Source organism: Neoarius graeffei, chromosome 1 (genome assembly GCF_027579695.1).
Source record: "Neoarius graeffei isolate fNeoGra1 chromosome 1, fNeoGra1.pri, whole genome shotgun sequence".
In the NCBI taxonomy this organism is placed as follows: domain Eukaryota; kingdom Metazoa; phylum Chordata; class Actinopteri; order Siluriformes; family Ariidae; genus Neoarius; species Neoarius graeffei.
In genome coordinates, this window is record NC_083569.1 from 69,588,295 (window position 1) to 69,612,354 (window position 24,060).

The 24,060-nt window shown below is 41.7% G+C and overlaps 1 protein-coding gene across 1 annotated transcript in view; it reads left to right on the top strand.

Moving 5' to 3' along the window:
* The window catches only part of rell1 (RELT like 1), a 79,269-nt gene that overhangs the window by 48,904 nt on the left and 6,305 nt on the right, over positions 1-24,060 (top strand). The window contains exon 4 of the mRNA XM_060918142.1: positions 16,932-16,986. Within this exon, the coding sequence (XP_060774125.1) occupies positions 16,932-16,986 (55 nt within the window). The remainder of the gene's footprint in view (positions 1-16,931; positions 16,987-24,060) is intronic.

A 24,060-nucleotide genomic window follows, 5' to 3' on the forward strand; every position in this document is an offset into this window, starting at 1 on the left:
CAGGAGAACACTGAACAACAATGGTGTGCATGGCAGGGTTGCAAGGAGAAAGCCACTGCTCTCCAAAAAGAACATTGCTGCTTGTCTGCAGTTTGCTAAAGATCACATGGACAAGCCAGAAGGCTATTGGAAAAATGTTTTGTGGACGGATGAGACCAAAATAGAACTTTTTGGTTTAAATGAGAAGCGTTATGTTTAGAGAAAGGAAAGCACTGCATTCCAGCATAAGAACCTCATCCCATCATTGAAACATGTTGGTGGTAGTATTGTGGTTTGGGCCTGTTTTGCTGCATCTGGGCCAGGACGGATTGCCATCATTGATGGAACAATGAATTCTGAATTATACCAGCAAATTCAAAAGGAAAATGTCAGAACATCTGTCCATGAACTGAATCTCAAGAGAAGGTGGGTCATGCAGCAAGACAATGACCCTAAGCACACAAGTTGTTCTACCAAAGAATGGTTAAAGAAGAATAAAGTTAATGTTTTGGAATGGCCAAGTCAAGGTCCTGATCTTAATCCAATGGAAATGTTGTGGAAAGACCTGAAGCGAGCAGTTCATGTGAGAAAACCCACCAACATCCCAGAGTTGAAGCTGTTCTGTACGGAGGAATGGGCTAAAATTCCTCCAAGCCGGTGTGCAGGACTGATCAACAGTTACCGGAAATGTCTAGTTGCAGTTATTGCTGCACAAGGGGGTCACACCAGATACTGAAAGCAAAGGTTCGCATACTTTTGCCACTCACCGATATGTAATATTGGATCATTTTCCTTAATAAGTAAATGACAAAGTATAATATTTGTGTCTCATTTGTTTAACTGGGTTCTCTTTATCTACTTTTAGGACTTGTGTGAAAATCCGATGATGTTTTAGGTCATATTTATGCAGAAATATAGAAAATTCTAAAGGGTTCACAAACTTTCAAGCACCACTGTATATAGTCCTAGAATTCACTAGACAGTGAGTAGGGAGTAGTGAATGGGTGAGTGAGTGATTTTGGACACGGGGTTATAATAACATTATAAGCCTGTCGGTGGCAAAAACATGCACTTTTCCTTGACCTGGATGTTTGACCAAGAGGATTATGTTGTATAGCTGTTTTGCGGCTGCCAGTTATAGAGTTCTAACTCCATACTGGACTGATTTCAGTCTTTTTTTTTTTCTTCTCCCCTGGTAAATATTGGGACCCAAAGAGATGGGGAAAATGGGGCCCAGACTTAAAAAACAAAACAAAAAAAAAACCCCAGAGCCTTCCTTTAAATACATACTGTATGATGGAGTTGATTGAAATTCTGTTATGCAGTAAATGACAGGTCAGTGGGGTCCATTTGAATAATTTAGTTTCAACACTTCATTTGATAGGGAGAACAATTATATATCAAAACAGCATTGGTTTAAAAAAAAAATTGCACTAAAACTAATCCTGGAAATCCAGCTAAGTGATAGATTTCTGTCAGGGGGAAAATGTATTAATGTCATTGCATGTAAGCCTGTGTAGGGTGGCATGGTGGTGTCGTTGTTAGCACTGTCGCCTCACAGCAAGAAGATCCGGGTTCGAGCCCTGTGGCCGACGGGCCTTTCTGTGCGGAGTTTGCATGTTCTCCCTGTGTCTGCATGGGTGTGCTCCGGTTTCCTCCACAGTCCAAAGACATGCAGATTAAGTACAAAGGGGCCACTGTAACTGGCGCAAGCTGTAGTGGTTTCCCAGCCATTATGCATGTATGTACAGTGGAGGAAATAATTATTTGATCCCTTGCTGATTTTGTAAGTTTGCCCACTGGCAAAGATATGAACAGTCTATAATTTTAAGGGTAGGTTTATTTTAACAGTGAAAGAATATCAAAAAGAGAATCCAGAAAATCACATTATATAAATTGATTTGCATTTCATTGAGTGAAATAAGTATTTGATCTCCTACCAACCATTAAGAGTTCTGGCTCCCACAGACCAGTTAGACACTCCTAATCAACTCGTTACCTGCATTAAAGACAGCTGTCTTAAATTGACACCTGTATAAAAGATACCTGTCCACAGACTCAATCAGACTCCAACCTCTCCAACATGGGCAAGACCAAAGAGCTGTCTAAGGACGTCAGGGACAAGATTGTAGAGCTGCACAAGGCTGGACTGGGCTACAAAACCATAAGCAAGAAGCTGGGTGAGAAGGAGACAACTGCTGGTGCAATAGTTTGAAAATGGAAGAAATACAAAATGACCATCGATCGACCTCGGTCTGGGGCCCCACGCAAGATCTCACCTCGTGGGGTATCAATGATCATGAGAACGGTGAGAGATTAACCTAGAACTACACAGGAGGAGCTTGTTAATGATCTTGAGGCAGCTGGGACCAGTGTCGCCAAGAAAACCATTGGTAACACATTACAGCGTAATGGATTAAAATCCTGCAGGTGCCCGCAAGGTCCCCCTACTCAAGAAGGCGCATGTGCAGGCCCGTCTGAAGTTTGCCAATGAACACCTGAATGATTCTGAGAGTGATTGGGAGAAGGTGCTGTGGTCAGATGAGACCAAAATCGAGCTCTTTGGCATTAACTCAACTCGCCGTGTTTGGAGGAAGAAAAATGCTGACTATGACCCAAAGAACACCATCCCCACTGTCAAGCATGGAGGTGGAAACATTACGCTTTGGGGGTGTTTCTCTGCTAAGGGCACAAGACTACTTCACTGCATCAATGGAAGAATGGACGCGGCCATGTACTGTAAAATCCTGAGTGACAACCTCCTTCCCTCTGCCAGGACACTGAAAATGGGTCGTGGATGGGTCTTCCAGCACGACAATGACCCAAAACATACAGCCAAGGCAACAAAAGAGTGGCTCAAGAAGAAGCACATTAAGGTCATGGAGTGGCCTAGCCAGTCTCCGGACCTTAATCCCATAGAAAACCTATGGAGGGAGCTGAAGCTCCGAGTTGCGAAGCGACAGCCTCAAAACCTTAATGATCTAGAGATGATCTGCAAAGAGGAGTGGACCAAAATTCCTCCGGACATGTGCGCAAACCTGGTCATCAACTACAAGAAACGTCTGACCGCTGTGCTTGCCAACAAGGGTTTTGCCATCAAATACTAAGGGTTTGCTAGAGGGTTCAAATACTTATTTCACTCAAAGAAATGCAAATCAGTTTATATCTTTTATATGAAGTTATTTTCTGGATTTTCTTTGATGTTTTGTCTCTCACAGTTAAAATAGACCTACCATTAAAATTATAGAATGTTCATTTCTTTGTCAGTGGACAAACTTAGAAAATCAGCAAGGGATCAAATAATTATTTCCTCCACTGTATGTATCTCGCTATGGCAAAACTAATTAAATTAAAAAAAAATTAGTCAGTGTAGAGAGAGGGGGGGGGAAAAACCTTAATGTACAAATCCTACACCCATGTTTTGCAGTTTCCTACATTATTTCTTTCCAACCACAGGATAAAACTGCAGTTTAAGTTTACACACAATACAGATGAAACCATACTGAAAACTCAAGGCTACCAAAAAAATCCTGGCGCTTTCATTTAAATACATTCTCTGATTTCGAAGAACGTTTGAACAGCGAAGATGAAAACGTTCCTCTGAGAGGCTTCGTAAACACCGGCCCTTTTTACTAAAGGATGTGCTGAATTATCATTTATGGGGGGGGCATTCTGCATTATGATAGCCGTGTGCAATCTGGTCTAAACTGGGACATTTCTGTGTATACAGTGGTACTTGAAAGTTTGTGAACCCTTTAGAATTTTCTGTATTTCTGCATAAACATGACCTAAAACATCATCAGATTTCCACACAAGTCCTAAAAGTAGCTAAAGAGAACCCAGTTAAACAAATGAGACAAAAATATTATACTGGGTCATTTACTTATTGAGGAAAAATGATCCAATATTACATATCTGTGAGTGGCAAAAGTATGTGAACCTTTGCTTTCAGTATCTGGTGTGACCCCCTTGTGCAGCAATAACTGCAACTAAACGTTTGCGGTAACTGTTGATCAGTCCTGCACACCGGCTTGGAGGAATTTTAGCCCATTCCTCCATACAGAACAGCTTCAACTCTGGGATATTGGTGGGTTTCCTCATATGAACTGCTCGCTTCAGGTCCTTCCACAACATTTCGATTGGATTAAGGTCAGAACTTTGACTTGGCCATTCCAAAACATTTAACTTTATTCTTCTTTAACCATTCTTTGGTAGAACAACTTGTGTGCTTGGGGTCGTTGTCTTGCTGCATGACCCACCTTCTCTTGAGATTCAGTTTATGGACAGATGTCCTGACATTTTCCTTTAGAATTCATTGTTCCATCAATGATGGCAAGCTGTCCTGGCCCAGATGCAGCAAAACAGGCCCAAACCATGATACTACCACCACCATGTTTCACAGATGGGATAAGGTTCTTATGCTGGAATGCAGTGTTTTCCTTTCTCCAAACATGACGCTTCTCATTTAAACCAAAAAGTTCTATTTTGGGGCAGCACGGTGGTGTAGTGGTTAGCACTGTCGCCTCACAGCAAGAAGGTCCGGGTTCGAGCCCTGTGGCCGGCGAGGGCCTTTCTGTGCGGAGTTTGCATGTTCTCCCTGTGTCCGTGTGGGTTTCTTCTGGGTGCTCCGGTTTCCCCCACAGTCCAAAGACATGCAGGTTAGGTTAACTGGTGACTCTAAATTGAGCATAGGTGTGAGTGTGAATGGTTGTCTGTGTCTATGTGTCGGCCCTGCGATGACCTGGCGACTTGTCCAGGGTGTACCCTGCCTTTTGCCCGTAGTCAGCTGGGATAGGCTCCAGTTTGCCTGCGACCCTGTAGAAGGATAAACCGGCTAGAGATAATGAGATGAGAAGTTCAATTTTGGTCTCATCTGTCCACAAAGCATTTTTCCAATAGCTTTCTGGCTTGTCCACATGATCTTTAGCAAACTGCAGACAAGCAGCAATATTCTTTTTGAAGAGCAGTGGCTTTCTCCTTGCAACCCTGCCATGCACACCATTTGTTGTTCAGTGTTCTGATGGTGGACTCATGAACATTAGCCAATGTGAGAGAGGCCTTCAGTTGCTTAGAAGTTACCCTGGGGTCCTTTGTGACTTAGCCGACTATTACACGCCTTGCTCTTGGAGTGATCTTTGTTGGTCGACCACTCCTGGGGAGGGTAACAATGGTCTTGAATTTCCTCCGTTTGTACACAATCTGTCTGACTGTGGATTGATGGAGTCCAAACTCTTTAGAGATGGTTTTGTAACTAGTCCGGGAGCCATGGGGTCGGACCCGGAATTTTTGGTTAAAGTTTTTTTTTTTTTTTGCTTTATCTTATAGATTTGAGGTAGCTCTTCAAGATTTAAGAGGGTGCCCGGTGATATCCCTTGGGCAATTTAATATATTAACCCTTTAATGCCCTATATGCCCAAATAATGGAAGAAAATACAAAAAAAATAATATCAGTGTAAATACTGATATTAAATGCACCAAGTTGGCTGTATCTGATAGGTATTCACATTTTTCTCTATATTTGTCATTCAAATACATCAAATGTGGATTAATTAACCCTTTCATAACTTTTCCAAATTAGCGATTTTTATACAAGTATTACATAAACTCTACAGTTAATACAAAATAATGATCAATATCTATGTAAGAACTATACAGCATGCAAAAGAACTATATACAGCATGCGCACACACACACGCACGCACACACACACACACACACACACACACACACACACACTAATGACCAATAACTATGTAAAAGAACTATATACAGCATGCATACACTCACACCAATGATCCACTATGTAAACGAACTATATACAGCATGTATACACTCACACCAGTGATCCACTATGTAAAAGAACTACAGCATGCAATAGAACTATATACAGCATGCATACACTCACACCAGTGATCCACTATGTAAAAGAACTACTGTATATACAGCATGAAATAGAAATATATACAGCATGCATATACATTCACACCAGTGATCCACTATGTAAAAGAACTATATACAGCATGCAATAGAAGTATATACAGCATGCATATACACTCACACCAGTGATCCACTATGTAAAACTACAGTATGCAATATATCAAGCATGCAAAATGGCATATACAGCATGCGCACACACACACAAGAATAGCAAAAGATACTGATTTTCAATTAACCAAATTGGCTGTACAGTATTCACGCTTTACTGTCATTCAAATTAGTCAAACGTGTAATTGACCCTTTCATAAATTTGCAAAATTAACAATTTTGATACAAGAACTACAGTACATAAAGCATGTACGTGCATGCATGCATGCACACGCACACACATACACACGCGCACACACACTAATGAGCAATAATTATGTAAAATAATTACATACAGTATGCAAACACGCACACAAAACACAAAAACTATTTAAGGAAAGAACTAAGAGTTCAGATGAAAAAAAAAAAAAAACCCTTTGCCATTGCTTAGTGTCTGTAAAAATATGCTTATGTACTGGATGCCAGCTAGTACAGAGGAGAATGTTAAGTAAACCTTACTCCCCAACGTTTTAAAAGTCGTGCTAGTCAGTGGAAGAGCAGTGTGGTTTGGAGTGGGGGTGAATCGGGGACAATGCCCTGAATTTTACTAGGGAACCAGGAACATTACTATTTCAACAGTCAATATCGTAAAAATAAGCAATCTATTAGCTTAATGTATTAGCTTAAGGAAACCTTACTGCCCAACGTTTTAAAAGTCGTGCTAGTCAGTGGACTGGCTAGTGCACATGACTCTCAGTCCACAAGCAGTGTGGTTTGGAGTGGGGGTGAGGGTAAGGTTAACAGACTTTTGAGATGATAATCGGGGACAATGCCCTGAATTTTACTAGGGAACCAGGGACATTACTATTTCAACAGTCAATATCGTTAAAATAAGCAATCTATTAGCTTAATGTATTAGCTTAAAAAAATCAGTGACTAGCATTTACTAGGTGAGAGTTGGGTGTGCTAGCCAGTGTTGTGAAACTATGGGTCTAGTTCACGGGTGAGCAGTGAGTACATGTCACTGCTCTTTCATGATTACAGTCAAATAGTTTCTCTGCTTAGCTTATGCGTGCTGTGATCTTTTGGGGGCAGTGTGATTGACAGAGTTAGCAAGATAGCTACACAAGTTGGCTTGAATTAGCTAATTGTGTCCCTCATATGCCCCTGCAGAAGTAAACACAAGGATGACAATGGAGTGTATGCCTAATAATTTAAGGCTCACATTAACAACCAAAGTAATAGAGTAATAAAGGGCTTTTTGGTATAAGCCCTGCCCCCAATTGCATGGCCACACCCCCAACCATGGCTGGAACCCCACCCCCAGGCCTTAAACTCATCCTATTATGTTAACAAACACAAAAATAAGTATGATATATAGACTTTGGTGAACATAAAGTGAAGACTGTCAAAATGTCAGAATTTAGGCTATGACTGCAGCACATCCAACAATAAAGGGCCAATATCCGGAATTGCCCAAGGGATATCACCGGGCACCCTCTCTTATCTTAATGAGTAGACCTTGGACAACAACAAACAGCAAAAAAAAAAAAACTTTAACCAACGAAGCCAGGTTCAGCCAAATTTGGGCCTTTGGCTCCCGGACTAAACCTTTTCCAGCCTGATGAGCATCAACAACGCGTTTTCTGAGGTCCTCAGAAATCTCCTTTGTTCGTGCCATGATGCACTTCCACAAACGTGTTGTGAAGATCAGAATTTGATAGATCCCTGTTCTTTAAATAAAACAGGGTGCCCACTCACACCTGATTGTCATCCCATTGATTGAAAACACCTGACTCTAATTTCACCTTCAAATTAACTGCTAATCCTAGAGGTTCACATACTTTTGCCACTCTCAGATATGTAATATTGGATCATTTTCCTCAATAAATAAATGACCAAGTATGATATTTTTGTCCCATTTGTTTAACTGGGTTCTCTTTATTTACTTTTAGGACTTGTATGAAAATCTGATGTTGTTTTAGGTCATATTTATGCAGAAATATAGAAAATTCTAAAGGGTTCAAAAACTTTCAAGCACCACTGTACATGTGTTATACAGAGACTCAGATTGTTTTGCAGGTCAAGGGGCCCACAGGGCCTCTCCTGGGGAAAAAAACAGGGGCCCATTTCTACAATTGGGGGCCCAGTAATTTATCCTTCAGTTGAAGCGAACCTAGTGAGCGAAGCGAGCCCAATGAACAGCTGGGGCAGCCCAGGGGCTGTTTTTTTTTTTTTTTTTTTTTTTTTTCTTCTCAATTCTGTTTTTTTTGGTATTAGAAGCCATATGAAGCAATGTAGATGACAAAAATCAATGCTTCAACCAAATATATTGAGATATTGTTTAATCAGTGGCAATATTTTGGAATTCAACCACAGGCCACTATATATCACATCTATATTATCTCCTCCTTGTAAATTATAGCACAAGAATGGGTTTGTTTTTTGCATGCTGTGACGGCCTAATTCTGCTTGTCTCTAATCATCTCTACTTCTAATTTCAGAGAATCAGGTGGTGGTGGTGGTGGTAGTAGTAGTAGTCGTCATCGGTGGTGGTGGTGGTAGTAGTAGTTGTTGCTGTTGTAGTAGTTGATGTTGCAGTAGTTGTTGTTGTTGTTGTAAATCTAGTATGACTAATTACCTTGGGTATCAGGGGTATCAGTTTTTTCAGGTGAATGTCCTCTCTTTCTGCCGAAGAATGACAAAATAGATGTATTTTTCTTTTTTTTTTTTCTTATCCATGTTTTCTTGTCTCTTTGGAATATTCGTACACAGACCGTAAGACGCCACCTAGCAAAAGACTTGGATCAGGTTTTACTCGCTTGGGATGCTACAAACAGGGCGGCATAAATACACGAACGGGTCCGAACGGGTCCGACGTACAGTATATTCAATATGGCGGCGGTCAAAACAAATTCATCCGATGCTGAAATCTGTTGAATATCCAGATAATTATGTTGGAAGTTGCATTTGTGTGCAAGATTTTCGATATTGAGACCATGAAGTCAAGTAATACGCCACGAAACGTTCCAAATAGGGTATAAAATGCTCGCATCCATATTGGCCCCTGCCCCTCTTGACAATGCGTTCATTATTCGAAATAGTGCGTCTTAGATGCGGGCGCGCCAATAATCTGAGTCTCTGTTTATATTGGTCCCACACCCATGATTACATCTGATTAGCCCCATCACATTTAGGCCAGGGGCGGCATGGTGGTGTAGTGGTTAGCGCTGTCGCCTCACAGCAAGAAGGTCCTGGGTTCGAGCCCCGGGGCTGGCGAGGGTTTTTCTGTGTGGAGTTTGCATGTTCTCCCCGTGTCCGCGTGGGTTTCCTCCGGGTGCTCCGGTTTCCCCCACAGTCCAAAGACATGCAGGTTAGGTTAACTGGTGACTCTAAATTGACCGTAGGTGTGAATGTGAGTGTGAATGGTTGTCTGTGTCTATGTGTCAGCCCTGTGATGACCTGGCGACTTGTCCAGGGTGTACCCCGCCTTTCGCCCGTAGTCAGCTGGGATAGGCTCCAGCTTGCCTGCGACCCTGTAGAAGGATAAAGCGTCTAGAGATAATGAGATGAGATGAGACATTTAGGCCAAGTTTACATTAGACCGTATCTGTCTCGTTTTCTTCGCGGATGCACTGTCCGTTTACATTAAAACGCCTGGAAACGCCGGGAAACGGGAATCCGCCAGGGTCCACGTATTCAATCCAGATTGTGTCTGGTCTGGTGCTGTGTAAATATTGAGAATACGCGGATACGCTGTGCTGAGCTCTAGCTGGCGTCGTCATTGGACAACGTCACTGTGACATCCACCTTCCTGATTCGCTGGCGTTGGTCATGTGACGCAACTGCTGAAAAACGGCGCGGACTTCCGCCTTGTATCACCTTTCATTAAAGAGTATAAAAGTATGAAAATACTGCAAATACTGATGCAAATACTGCCCATTGTGTAGTTATGATTGTCTTTAGGCTTGCCATCCTTCCACTTGCAAGTGGTAAATGATATGCGCTGGGATCACACACACAGCGGCTCAGTCCCGAATCACGGCTTGTTCACTTCACTCGCGCGCTCTGTGAGCTGCGCAGGGCCGGAGTGCGCACCCTCCAGAGGGCACTCGCTGTTCAGGGCGGAGTGATTTGGAGCACAGGATGCCTGCAGAGCCAAGCGTATCCGTGTATTGGTGTTGCTGTGTGCACGCGAATCGTGTATTGGTGTAGCTGTGTGCACACTAATCGTTTTAAAAACGTTACTCTGATGATCCACTGATACAGTCTAATGTAAACCCCACCTTAGAGCTTCATGTATAAATAGTTTTGACCAAATAGTTTGTGAAGGCTATTTATGTTTAAGAAGTATTCGCTGAAACCGAAGTGAATATCGGTGAATAATAACAGAGATGAAGTCGAGGTTATTATTCACTGATATTCACGGAGCCTGGGGCAGATAAATGTTTTCGTATAAATGCACAGGTTTATTTCAGTCTTCAAAAGCAGCATGCAAATGTAATAAAGGCGTGGCACAGACTTGTCACTTATCTGTGCCAAGTCACATAAAATACTTTTGTTTTGAAATGGATAAAATAATCCCACCTTATCTTTGAATAGTTTTAGACCAAATGTTGTAGCATCTTTAGTGCTTTTAGGAACAGCATTTTCTGTCATCATTTGTAATTCTTCCTCACTTACGATGATGGTGATTGGCCGCCATTTTGCTGAGTCACTCGAGGCGATTATCGAGAAATAGTCCGAATTTCTCGATCAATCAGTGTGCATGATTTTCTATAATCACCTGTGTATTTATACTAAAAACATTTTATTGAAATAATCAGTGGCTGCTGTTCGAGCTCCGTTCAGAGTGAGTTTACTGGTTTACTGTTTTCTGAGCTGAGGGAAATGTGTTGCACTTCTTATTGATGGTAAACATTTAACTGTCAGTATACAGCACTCGATTGTAAAGGTCGAATGGCTATATCTTCTTATTCGTTTTAAAGCGAGTAAATTGTGATGAGTTTCTCCTTTTACTGTTGGCTTATGTCTTGTATGTTTTGATGCTATAAAATGATCAGCGGCTGCAAATGATTCTGTAATGTAGAGTTTGTAAACAGTGATGACTGGGAGATGTGGTGTGGCCCATCGTAAAACAGCACTGATCTTTAGGTTTGGTGTCACGCTGGATTGTAAACAGATGTCAGGTGATCTTAATGAAGCCAAAACCGTGAGGTGTGTGTTGGGCCATGTAGGAACTCATGTGGCCTGGTTTTGATGTCTGCTTATGAGAGTATTAAATTAGGCCAAACACAAAAAAAAAACTTTTGTTTCCGGTTACCCGACCGACCCCCTCTCAGTTTACAAAACGTTCATGCGATGCACACAGCGTGGTTGTCCCTGGTCATTGACCAACGTATGTACGTTATGCATAGTGCGAGTGTCTCTCGCATCATAAACGGCCAATTGTACGCATGCGCGTGACTACCTCTAACAGGAAGCAACGAAAATGGCGGTGGTTTGTGTGCTGAAAGACGCGTGTCTTGCACATCGCAAGCCCAGTCTTAGACAAATTATGTTGCTAGAAAAAGAGACATTTAAAGACATTGAAGATTTGTTAGCTTGTACCAGTAGTCTCATCTTATCTCATTATCTGTAGCCGCTTTATCCTGTTCTACAGGGTCGCAGGCAAGCTGGAGCCTATCCCAGCTGACTACGGGCGAAAGGCGGGGTACACCCTGGACAAGTCGCCAGGTCATCACAGGGCTGACACATAGACACAGACAACCATTCACACTCACATTCACACCTACGGTCAATTTAGAGTCACCAGTTAACCTAACCTGCATGTCTTTGGACTGTGGGGGAAACCGGAGCACCCGGAGGAAACCCACGTGGACACGGGGAGAACATGCAGACTCCGCACAGAAAGGCCCCCGTCGGCCACGGGGCTCGAACCCGGACCTTCTTGCTGTGAGGCGACAGCGCTAACCACTACACCACATGCTGCCCTTGTACCAGTAGTTCTAGAGTAAGTATAGAAATGGCTGCATTGGATTCTGGCTCTTGGACACCTCTTGAAAACGAGAGGTCTATATTTGAAAAGGAGGTGGCAGCGATGTCCACCCAGCAGAATGTGTCGAATGTTGGATGCCAAGAATCATCTACGCGAAGCATCGGTTGACACACCAACAACAAACAGCACTCACGGTGTTGCTGTCAGAGTTCGAGTACTCTTACGGGGCGCCAGTAATACCCCCCGAACGTTTTCTTGCCTCAGTTTGTGGTGTCAGAATGCCTCTCAACTGTGCAAATCCTGTTGAAATAGCCTACTATAGCAGTGGATTTGGAAGAACAGAGATTTGTTCATATTGTCTTGAAGACTGTCTGTGTGAAACCAGATCTGAGAAAAAGATTTAAAACAGTTATTGAAGCATGTGACGAGTGCCTTCAAAAAGGCATAAAAGGCATTCGAAATACATCTTTGAAAAGTGTTCTTTAGTGTTTATTTCTGAAAACAGAATACCTGCAAACATGCATTCAAACAGAGTGCTGGGTGGGTGGATATTTTATTGTGAATATGGGGGGGAAAAAAGAGTGGTGATAGCCATGGAAACATTTTTTCCAAAAAAAAAAAAAAAATCCCTACCGACCTACCCTAATTTTTCAAGGCATGTAATAGGAAACTTTTTTTTTTTGGCCTTATGTAATTACATTTCGTGTTTCAAGTTTTGCATCCTCCTGTGTTATCCTCATATTGGGGCTTTTACGTGCATGTCGTAGTAGTGATCACGTTTTACTAAAAGATTTTCGACACTGCCAGATTGTTGGCCATCTTCGGATGTAGTGGGCCTCAATAGGCTGTGAGTGAGCATGTCCTATTATGACAGTCTAAGATCACCAGTCTCAACTCATTGCTAAAGAATTGCTTTTACGGTGGATTTTTTTTTTTGGGGGGGGGTTCCCCCCACTTCTCTAACAGAAAAATCAGGCCAAAAATCTTGACGTGTAAACCCTCATCTTGGTGAAAGTTCACCAGTAATAAGAACCGAAGCATTCAGTTCACTGTAAAGATAAGATATATCTTATAAGATAGCCTTTTATTATCCCACACGGGGAAATTTACATTGTTACAGCAGCAAAAATATATAAAGAGAAAAAGATAAGGCAGTGGAGAAGTGCAAAAGTACTAAGTATACAAAAAAGGATGTATATAAAAGAAATAAACTACAAATTGGGTTAAATGTCACTCTTGAACTGCTGCATGTCTAAACGCTTTCGAAACAATTTATGAAGGAATGTTAAATTTAGCTATAAATGTACACACAGTGATTGCAAATCAGACAGCTCAGTTTGCTGTGCGATACACTACATTTAACAGTTACTCCATGAAATTCCTCATCGGCGATAAGCCATGTACGACAAGATTGAGTGGAATAACTGATTTATTCTGTCCACGTTCACTGAATTTTCAGAAACAGCATTTTTTTTTTTTTTGCAAATTCGATAAATAAAAGCTTTATACAAAAGGTCCGACAAAATCATTTCCGCTTAGAATGGAAACAGACCAGTGAAATGACAGGAGCAATTTGTGAAAAATGCTATAATAATTCTGGAAAAATAAGAGATGTTCTTTTATTCCATATTTTCTTGCTTTTGGGGTTTTGCTTTCAAGTAGAGTTTTTATTTCGTCCTCTGTTGCTTCAGCAACACGCTCCACCATTTTGTTTTTCTCTACTCACGGTATATGAGCTGAGAGCCTAGTAATAGACTTGCCAATCAGGGCATGCGATTGCTCATATCCAGTGAATGTGGATAGAATAAAACTGTATATTTATTGCATTGGGAGAAACCTATGCATGGGTCAAGGATAATGAAGTACAAGTAACTGCTGCTGCTTTGTTATCCCTTTCTAGAGAGTACTGAATGTCTTCAGCTATTGAGGTTGTTTATTTTGCCCCCACTTTTCTGTATATAAAGAGAACCTGAAAATTCTCACAGTACAGAAAGCGACTTGGATTTTACGCCTGTTAAAATTCTGACTGCCATAATACAATCCCCGGATTCCAGGAAGATGAATGTTGGTCTTTTCCTGCTTACAAATAACACACGCCGACTTCCTCGACGGGAGGCTTACTCAGTGTAGTGACTTTACTGCTGCCATAAAAACGCACCTTAAATACATCACCAGCCTCCCACTGGTGTGAGTAATGCGCTTCTGTGACAACAAAAAGGAATTGAAGACTTGTTGGTGCAACCACGGTGTTCTTGTCATGCTGAAGAGTCATGTGAGCTGGTCATGGTTTAATGCATTTTTCTGAGAAGTACTTTTTCTGAGAAGTACTTTTTCTGAGAAGGTCCCTGTTCTTGTTCTTGGTCTCGATTGTGCTTTTCAATTCACTCGATCTAAAAGTCTGTTATCATTCTGTTCTATCTTGCTTGAGGCTATTTGCACAATTCCCATTTATTTGATTGAGTGATTGTAGTCGGGTCTCAGTCCTGAATCAAGATAATGGAATAGAAAATGACACGATTATCAGAAAGGCAACATCAAGCTGCACAAATCTGTGGCCTAATGGTGGGCGAGCCATGCAGATTGTTTTAAATGGGCCACACAGCACTCATTTGGAATCTGTCAGGCCATTTCTTGCAAATATTTTGTTTGGTAAGTGTCTTTTGGCTGACACCCTATGCACGTATTTGACAAGTCAAACTAGCAGTGCACTTGTCTACCATCTGGTGATGAGAATAGGGAATGCAGTTCAGAAGAACAAGTTGGAAAATGGAAAACCTTGACCAAGTTATTTTTGACCACAAGACCGGTTGGATCTGGCTGGCTCGATTTATTTAGTTTCCTCCCGCACTACCCCACCACCACCTTTTACACAGGATGTAAATGTCCGAGGCTGTACGTTCTCACACGACTTCCAGGTAGTGCCCAGTGTCAGTGTGCTGGGAGCAAATCACTAGCAGTTTCAGGAATCTATTCTTTTAAAGGCCCAAGCATGGTTCATATGTCCAGGGTTCTCCAGAAAATCTGAAGTTGCCTGGGGGCATATAATATTGTAAATTTACATTCCTTCTGGTGCACTCTTGGCTAACGAATTACAAACCAGTTCCCTGTAAAATACTTGCAAAATATGTATAAAATTTTCCCTCCAGATGTGTGTGTGCTTGGCTTTCTCAGTTCCCCTGTGTAGTATGCTGCCTGGCTCTGTAACATAACTACATACGCTACGGTGTGGTCCGGCTCCGCCAATCAGATTGCGAGACTCGATCAACTAATATGGCATCACTTCCGATCATGACCCGAATCGAAGACACTTTCATGGTGGAATAATTGGATTTGCAGCAAATTATGGGCAGCGGAGACGATATAAATCGCTTGAACAAGTTTTTTCTGGGCTCGAGTAGCCGGCGCAGACGGTCTGTGTAGGTGGAGAAAATCATCACTCGCTGGTGCTTGTGGACATCTCTGTATGTCTCATCTCATTATCTCTAGCTGCTTTATCCTGTCCTACAGGGTCGCAGGCAAGCTGGAGCCTATCCCAGCTGACTACGGGCGAGAGGCAGGGTACACCCTGGACAAGTCGCCAGGTCATCACAGGGCTGACACATAGACACAGACAACCATTCACACTCTCATTCACACCTACGCTCAATTTAGAGTCACCAGTTAACCTAACCTGCATGTCTTTGGACTGTGGGGGAAACCGGAGCACCTGGAGGAAACCCACGTGGACATGGGGAGAACATGCAAACTCCGCGCAGAAAGGCCCTCGCCGGCCACGGGGCTCGAACCCGGACCTTCTTGCTGTGAGGCGACAGCGCTAACCACTACACCATCGTGCCGCCCTATCTATGTATGTCTCATTCAAAATTGCAGCTTTCACATAATGAATGTATGCCAGGCTTTCGTCTAAACGGGGGAACAGGGGCGCTGCGCCCTCTTACTCTCAGCCTGCGCCCCCTTACCGACTCCGTGAAAACATCCCAGCAGCACTACGTGACAATGTGTCTGATCATCAAATACGTTATAATTGCTCCAAAAATATTCCAATCATAGTAGATACACCGCCAGACGGTGCAAAAACAATCCGAATTGGTGTTTTCCAGACTGAGGCGCCATGTTGTTTACTTGTCGTGGCTGCTCTCGCGAGATTTGACATGGGTTACATACAAGGTCGGCTGACTTGTAGAGCGAGATTTCTCGAGACTGAATGACCTTTCACCCACTGGCGCGGGAGCTTTTGACAGAAGTAGTTCGCGAGTTGTTTTTGTTGACACTTGGGCATTTAAAGATGTCATCCCGCAGCACGAAGCGGAAGAAAGCCAAAGACTGTCCGGGGCAGAAGCAGATTACTTCTTTCTTTTTCAATGTTGACAGACAATTTGTTATAATTTCCCTCTCAGATAGCCTCAGAATGTCCCATTGGAGCATTTTTCAAAGGCTTTGCACGGCGGGGGGGACAACCGGCACCATCCCCCCCCGCTTCGCTCCCTCGCCATGGTGAGCGCCCTCATACTAAATTTTTCTAGAAAAAACCCTGTAAGCACATAAAGATGTTGTTCAAGGCCTGCATGCTTCTGTGTAAAGTGGTGAAACATTGTCTACAGTATACTGTTTTTTTTTAATTTTTATTTTTTTTATCCTCATTCAAAAGCAAAGCGTAAGAATGAGCCACAGTGTCCTTGAAGGTTGAAAGCAGGATAGAAAAGAAGGATGCACAAGGATGAATCTCAGAAGTGGATGAGAGAGAGGGTGATTTTTTTTCAAAAACAAAAACTTGGTTGAAGTGTAGAAAAGCTTGGGAAGTGATTCTTACTCTCTTGTTCAAACTTTATCAGTTTTTAAAAGTCAAATTTCGTCCTTGTCTGCAGTTTCAATAGAGCTCTCTCTCTCTCTCTCTCTCTCTCTCTCTCTCTCTCTCTCTCTCTCTCTCTAGCTAACACAGATGCCCTGAAGGCCATGGTGTCTGAGAACAGCGTAGACTCTGATGGGTAAGCTGCATTTTATTTGTTCCAAAACCTTTTCAGTTTTACAGTGGATGATCCATCGAAGCCAGACATGGAAAGCTACACCATTTCTGGTGATCTCTCTCTCGGAGGGTGAACTTCCAAAATACTAGGACTTTTCAAATGAATGAGTGAAACATGTATAAAATAAACATCGCATGTGAACATTTTAGTGCTAATACTTACTTTTCCTCTAATAGAAATAATGTTAATGGAGTTTTCTACACACTTCAGGAATATTTAAAATAAATCTTTACGAATTAGTCATCCATTGTTGTGTTTTACCGAAATATGAGGATTCACACACATAAAATCTTGTCCATCACGCTGGAGAATAAAGAGCTTTTAGTAGTAAAGCGACCAGACAGACAGATGGTTGATGCGGTCAGATAATTGATATGAAAAGCAGATCAACATACAATTAAGTACAATTAGGGCAATTGTGAAGGAAGTTTAAGAATTTTTTGAGAAGAGGACACATTAGAATCCGGATATGTTCTATATTACCAAGTCAAGGTAGAAAGTTTGGACACACCAACTTATTCATAGGTATTTCTGTATTTTGACTATTTTCTACATTGTAGAACAATACTAAAGACCTCAAAACTATGAAATAACCTGGAACATAGATGGAATTATTCTATCCACATTCACTGGGTATGAGCAATCGTGCGCTCTGATTGGCTACTCTACTACTAGGATATCAGCTCATATACCGTGAGTAGAGAGAAACAAAATGGCGGCGCGTGTTGCTGAACCAACCGAGGATGAAATAAAAATGATTCGAAAACAACACCCCCCCCCCCCCCCCCCAAAAAAAAAAATACAAAAAAGCAACAAAATATGGAATAAAAGTATTTGATGGTAAGAAAGTTTTTTTTTTTTTTTTTCCTTTTCCCCTCCCCCAAGAATGATTGATTTATTATAGCATTTTTCACAAATTAATACTGTCAACAAAGTTTTTATTTATTTATTTATTTATTTATTTTATCAAATTTGCAAAAAATTTAAATAAAAAAGCTCCGTTTCTCAAAATCCAGTCAATGTGGATAGAATAAAACCGTTATTCCACGCAATCTCGTTATACATGGCTTATAGCCGACTCGGTGCTACGCGCCTCGTCAGCTGTCAGCTCATATACGACTCGATTTCATGGAATAACTGAACTCGTTGAAGGGGACCAAAGAGAGTTTCAGAATTGGACAATTGACCCATCTTGTGTTGTAGAATCAGCTATTTCACTCATTGTCCGTAACAAGCTATTTGAAAATGGTTGTATAAAAGAAGCTCTTCCTGAGAGTGTGGGGAAAAAAAGCAAACACCTGAACTTTGTTTTATTGAAAGTACAACCAGAATTGTGTGTTGTGGCCAAATGAGATCAAAGTCCACCCAACAACTGGTTGCTTTGACCAGGATGTGTTGAGACTTTGCCAGGAATGGGTCTTTCAACAAGGTAATGACCCTTAACCTGTGAGAAAGAATGTGGTCTGTATTAAAGCTCCACATGCGGGAACATATGGGAACCTGAAATGTTCTGCGTGTAGGAATGGGACAAGCTCCATCTCCAAGCAGCCAAACTCTGTTAGATGTTGTATGAAGAGGCTTAGTATTTTTTTTTTTTTTGCGGCTACTGCCTCGTAGAGGCAAAGCGAGACAGTAGCCATGTCATCATATTGTAAGAATGAGTGCAACTATAGTGCACTGTGCATACGCATAAGCATTACAATCACCAGAACAGCGAATCGTGATCTTGCGATATGAACAGCTGATCTCGCGTTATCAAAGCTACGCAAGAACGAGTGGTGAAGCCACTATGTCATCGCGTTGTACGAATGTAAGAATGAGCGTAACAATAGTGAAACTTCATAATCAATCAGCACTTATCCTGATCAAGTTTGATTACCTGTTCTACTTCTTGATAAACTTCGGAACCAGAAACGAAATAAGAGAAACCTCGTTATAACTTTGTAGTATCGGAGGATAATCGGCAGATAAAAAGATAAACAAAATTCAGCTCGTGGTTCGCCAAGGCTACTGATTCGATATCAAGTAAGTGGTGTTTATTTTTAAGAAAATTTACCTTTTGATTAGATTTTATTTGGGCCTTCTGAAAGGTCAAATGAAAGGCTTTGTAAGTGGTTGGTTTTTTTGGGCTTTTTGGCAGATATATTGAGAAGCCGATATCAAACTTCTGCTATTCACTTTTTAATTTTTTATTTTAGAGGCTTTACACTGCACTTGTGAAACAAAATGTGCTCATTAGTACTAAATAATGCTTCTAAGGCAATTCATGAACAAGCGCTTTCTTACTATTTTGAAAATATAGTTCACGGCACTTTATTTTGAACAAAACGCAGTAAACAAAATTGGTAATCAAAACACTAAAAGCCCTGTTGATGCTTGAAAGAGATGAGGCGAGTGTAACTGATTATTTATGCATGCGCTATATTTACTGTATGGACATGGGATCAGAAAACTTTTTTTTTTTTAAATTTAATTTATAAGCAGTACCCACATGTACACAGAGGGTACCTATTTTTAATTTTTTATTAAAAGAAGACTTCAGGAAATATCAGCTGTAAGGGCACTCATAAATGTGAAACTATTGTCTTTCAGAAAGCAGAATGCTGTAGTTATGAAAACCTGTTTAAAACTATTTTAATCTCAAAATATCACTTGTCGATGTGTTATGTTTTACTGTGTATGTCGTCGTTGTTGACTCATTTTTATGAAGCAGGATAGTAAAGCTGTAGGCGTCGGATTTTGAGCCTGGCGAGATGATTTTAGCCAGTAGAGTTCCTTTAGCATTTGATGATTGAAGGTTGCTATCACAAGGTGGCAGTGTAGGCTTTGAAATAAATTGTGCTGCCCCTTGATTTGATCTTTATATGAAATAAACTGGGTGTATGTAAGAATTTGTGTACACCGAGTGGTGTCTGTATGAATATTTTACTCTACAGTGTGATACTGTACATATAGGAGGTTTTGTCTTTTTTAGTATTTAAGATGTACAAAATATAGGGAAAAGATCTGTAGCATTCTTAACGTTGTCAATCGAAACAAATCATCGAACTATTTCTGGGAAGCTGTATCCAATTGCATCATTCACTCACATAATCATCACTCTGGTCTGTGCATAGCTTCTTTCTGACACCAAATCATGCCCGAAAGTGTTTTTTTTTTTTTTTTTTTTTCATTCAGCTCTCCAGCCTTGATGTTATGAAGGCTCCTTTTTTTTCTTCAATAAGTCAGTGTGATGTAAGATTTAGTGAAAAGCTTCTCATCCACAAAACAAGGTCTTCACTCCATTCATAAGCAAAGTATAACGGCTCACTGGTACGTCCTTGAGGAGTGAACGCAGGCACGATGTGAAGAGAAATCTCAGATGTGTAAAAGACAGAAGGGCGAAAACCACTGGTGGTGAGCTGGATAAGAAGCAGGGAACGCTTATGGAGTATCAGAAGAACACTGCAGTAGGGAGGATAATGATGGCAGCAATGGAGACGGGGAATGAGCAAAGACGTATCGTTCGGAGTCAAAGCAGCCAGAAAGAACGAATGAATGATTGATTGACAGAGTGGAAGAGTGTATGGATGAGTGCAAGGGACAGATTAGTTGCAGGCTGGAGTATTTCAGTGCAGTGATGTTGGACAGAATGCTCTCATTTCCTGACTGGGCCTTTGGGCAGAGAGCCAGAGGAACACTTAGAGAGGCAGCTGGGAGGAGCCAGTGGCCTGCGCTTGCCAGAAAAGGCGGGGCCAAGATTGAAGTGAGAGTTGATTGACGGTTTGGAGAGGGAGTCTGTTGCTGGGTATAGGGCTTGATCTTCCTGGACATGGCTAGAAAGAAGTGGCTACTAAAGGTCATTATGTTCTCAAAGTGCTTCTAATAAATCATTCTTAGTTTGAGTATCTCGGTCTGTTTGCAAATTTTATATCCTTTTTTTTTTTTTAAATAAATCATGCCAACCTTTTAGATAGACACATACCTCCCTGCTGGTGTGTAGGTGTTTGAATTAGAGAAGGCTGTAAAAGCTTGTCTCGACGCTGTCTTTTATTCCTCCCTCATCCCTCCTGCAGATGGTCATTTACATAACGTCTCTATCTCAGTCTAACTCCGCCTTTTCAACACGACGTGTTACACACCCTCAATAGTGAAACCGAGACTGGGAAATGGGACACGGCTACTGTTTTTCTCAAATAGGGAGTTGAGTGACAGAACTGCATCTCCGCCGCATTAATTAGTGAGGAAAGGAAAGCGACGAGCAGCAATGAACAGTGCACTGGATCACAAGTAATACAACAACCCAGAGAGTTTGAGGCTGTTTTCTAATTCTGGTGCTACTCTTCTTGATCTCTTTAGCAGCACTCTGCCTGAGTGTCATCTTTTTCAGGCGCTATTAATAAGAGCATGGACATTTAATAAGAACGTCTGCTTTCCTCACATCTCCCAAAAACATCCTATTAGGTAGATTCTTCTTCTTTTGGCTACTCCTAGTTAGGGGTCACCACAGCAGATCTTTCGTCTCCATTGCTCCCTGTCTTCTGCATCCTTCTCTACCATACCTGCCACTTTCATGTCCTCTCTCACCACATCCATGTATCTCCTCTTTGGCCTTCCTCGTTTTCATTTGCCTGGCAGCTCCATCCTCAACATTCTCCTTCCAACATGCTCTGCATCTCTTCTCAGGATGTGCCCATACCATCTCAGTCTCATCTCTCTCAGCTTAATTCCCAAGCTCTCCCGATGTGCTCGTTCCTTATCCTGTCCAACCGTGTCACTCCCATTGCAAACCTTAACATCAACTCTGCCACCTCCAACTTTGCCTCCTGCCTCTTCGTTAAGGGTACGGTGGGTCTCCAATCCAGACATCACAGCTGGTCTCACTACTGTCTTATACATCTTACCTTTCACTTTTGCTGGGACTTTCCTATCGTAAATGACTCCCGAAATCCTTCTCCAACTGCTCCACCCTGCCTGCACGCTCTTTCTCACCTCACTATCGCAGCCCCCATTTTCCTGCACAGTTGACCCCAGGTACTTGAATTCACCAACTTTCTTTACATCTACTCCTTGCATCTTCACTACACTCTCATCCCCATTCTCATTGATGCACATGTATTCTGTTTTGCTACTGCTCACCTTCATTCCTCTTCGTTCTATTAGGTAGATTGATTATGCTAAACTGGCTATAGGTGTGAATAAGTGTGTTTTGAATAGCATCCACACCCAGTGCTCCTGGCACAGGCACCACCACCCTGATCAGGATAAGGACCCGGTCCTACACACCAATAACTGTAACTACAGCTATGACTATGTAGTAGTTTTGTATGGTGTCACACCCCCAGATGAGCATCTCTAAGCCAGTTGTTAAAGGTGTCTCCTCCTTCATGTATAGTGGCGTAGCCCCCTGGCACTGCTGTTACTGGGCAACGCAACACTAGGTCGGTGTCTTGTGGGGATTCCTGACACTTTAGGGCATATAGGGGACTCTATGTAGCCTCAACGATGCAAACTGGCAGCTGTTCTGGCATGTCTTAATTTAAGCCTGTTTGCTTGAGTTCACTGTCTTCTAGTTTGGTTGAGGAAGCCAGGTAGTGGATTGGTGGCGTCCTCTATTAGTTCCCCACCTCTGGGGACATTTTGGTCCCATTCCTCTCTCCAAGAAGTTTTGATGTTGAAGTTTTCCTTCTTGGTCTTATAGAAGGGTTTTCTTGATTTTCATCTTGAGGTGGTAGGTGCTACTTTTATTATTTGTTTGAGCGGTATGGCACTTTCTGTGTTTTGAAATGCACTGGTGGTGTTTTTGAGTGATCTCTTCTCTGCGAAGATGTGGTGGAGCAATGTTGCTCATTGTTGGTAGCCATTCTACTGGTGTTGATTTGATGCCACCAAATATGATTTGCATGCTTTCGTTCAATTTAGTGTCAATCTTTTTTTGACACGTAAGGATTATTACCTTGTCGCAGGTCGGGGGGCTTGCATGTCTCAATAACCCTGAGAGCTATCCTGGCGGGAGACTAATCTCCCAGTAGGGCCACCCAAACCGGATTGGTCAAAAGGTAGAGGCCAGACTAAAAATTATCCAAACCCGGTGACTAGACTAGGACAACCATCCTACTCCTGATCCCACATCCTCTGAGCATCATGAAAAGACTAGGACTATACCTCTGCCTGAATTTAGTTCCAGTCTGGAGCAGTCACACCACAACTATATCAATTGGTGCCGCCACTCAGGTAAATAAATGCATCCAACTTGGGAATAGTCATAGAAGTTTTTTCCAAGTAGTGGCACGTTATTCCAGGTCATACTGCACAGCTTGGACTTCAAAACAACTCATGCACATACTCCGATGGTTGGCAGAAAGGTCACAGACTACGGAAATGTAATAAATCCATAACCACTTCGTATTTTAATACAGATGCATCCTGGATGCTAATAATTTACGGCTCGATCACGGATGTTTCAGCATATTACAGGTTTGGTTATGGCTTTCATATGGATAATGCATCACGGATTAAAAAAAAAAGTCTAAAACAATTAATTAGTTCATAATTAAAATATCTTACCTGCACTTATATGTTTACTTTATTAATCTACTGTTGATACTTCACGGAAAATCACATATCCGTGAATAAAAGATCTGTGCTTTGTATTATATATATTTATTTATTTTCAGTGAATCCGTATTCCGTGACTTCATGATGCAACAAGGACGTGCAAAGATACCCAGGAAAAATAGCACATGCTCAGACAACGTCACGTGTAAACAATTAAGTGATTGGTCCGATGTTTTATTGGATCAGGTCCAGGCCTGGAAAAAATGGCTCCAGAAGCAATCTCACCAATACGGATAAACCCAGGCCTCGGCTATAGGTATCGTTATCGGTCTGGTGTGAACACCAACTACATAAACTGTAGGGGACCAATTTATTTATAGTTGGCATTATAGTTGAAGTTATAGTTATCGGTATTGTGGGACCGGGCTTTAAACTGAATATGAATTAATGGGGGGAAAAATGAATAATTAGAATAGTTTATGTAAACAATAAGTTTGC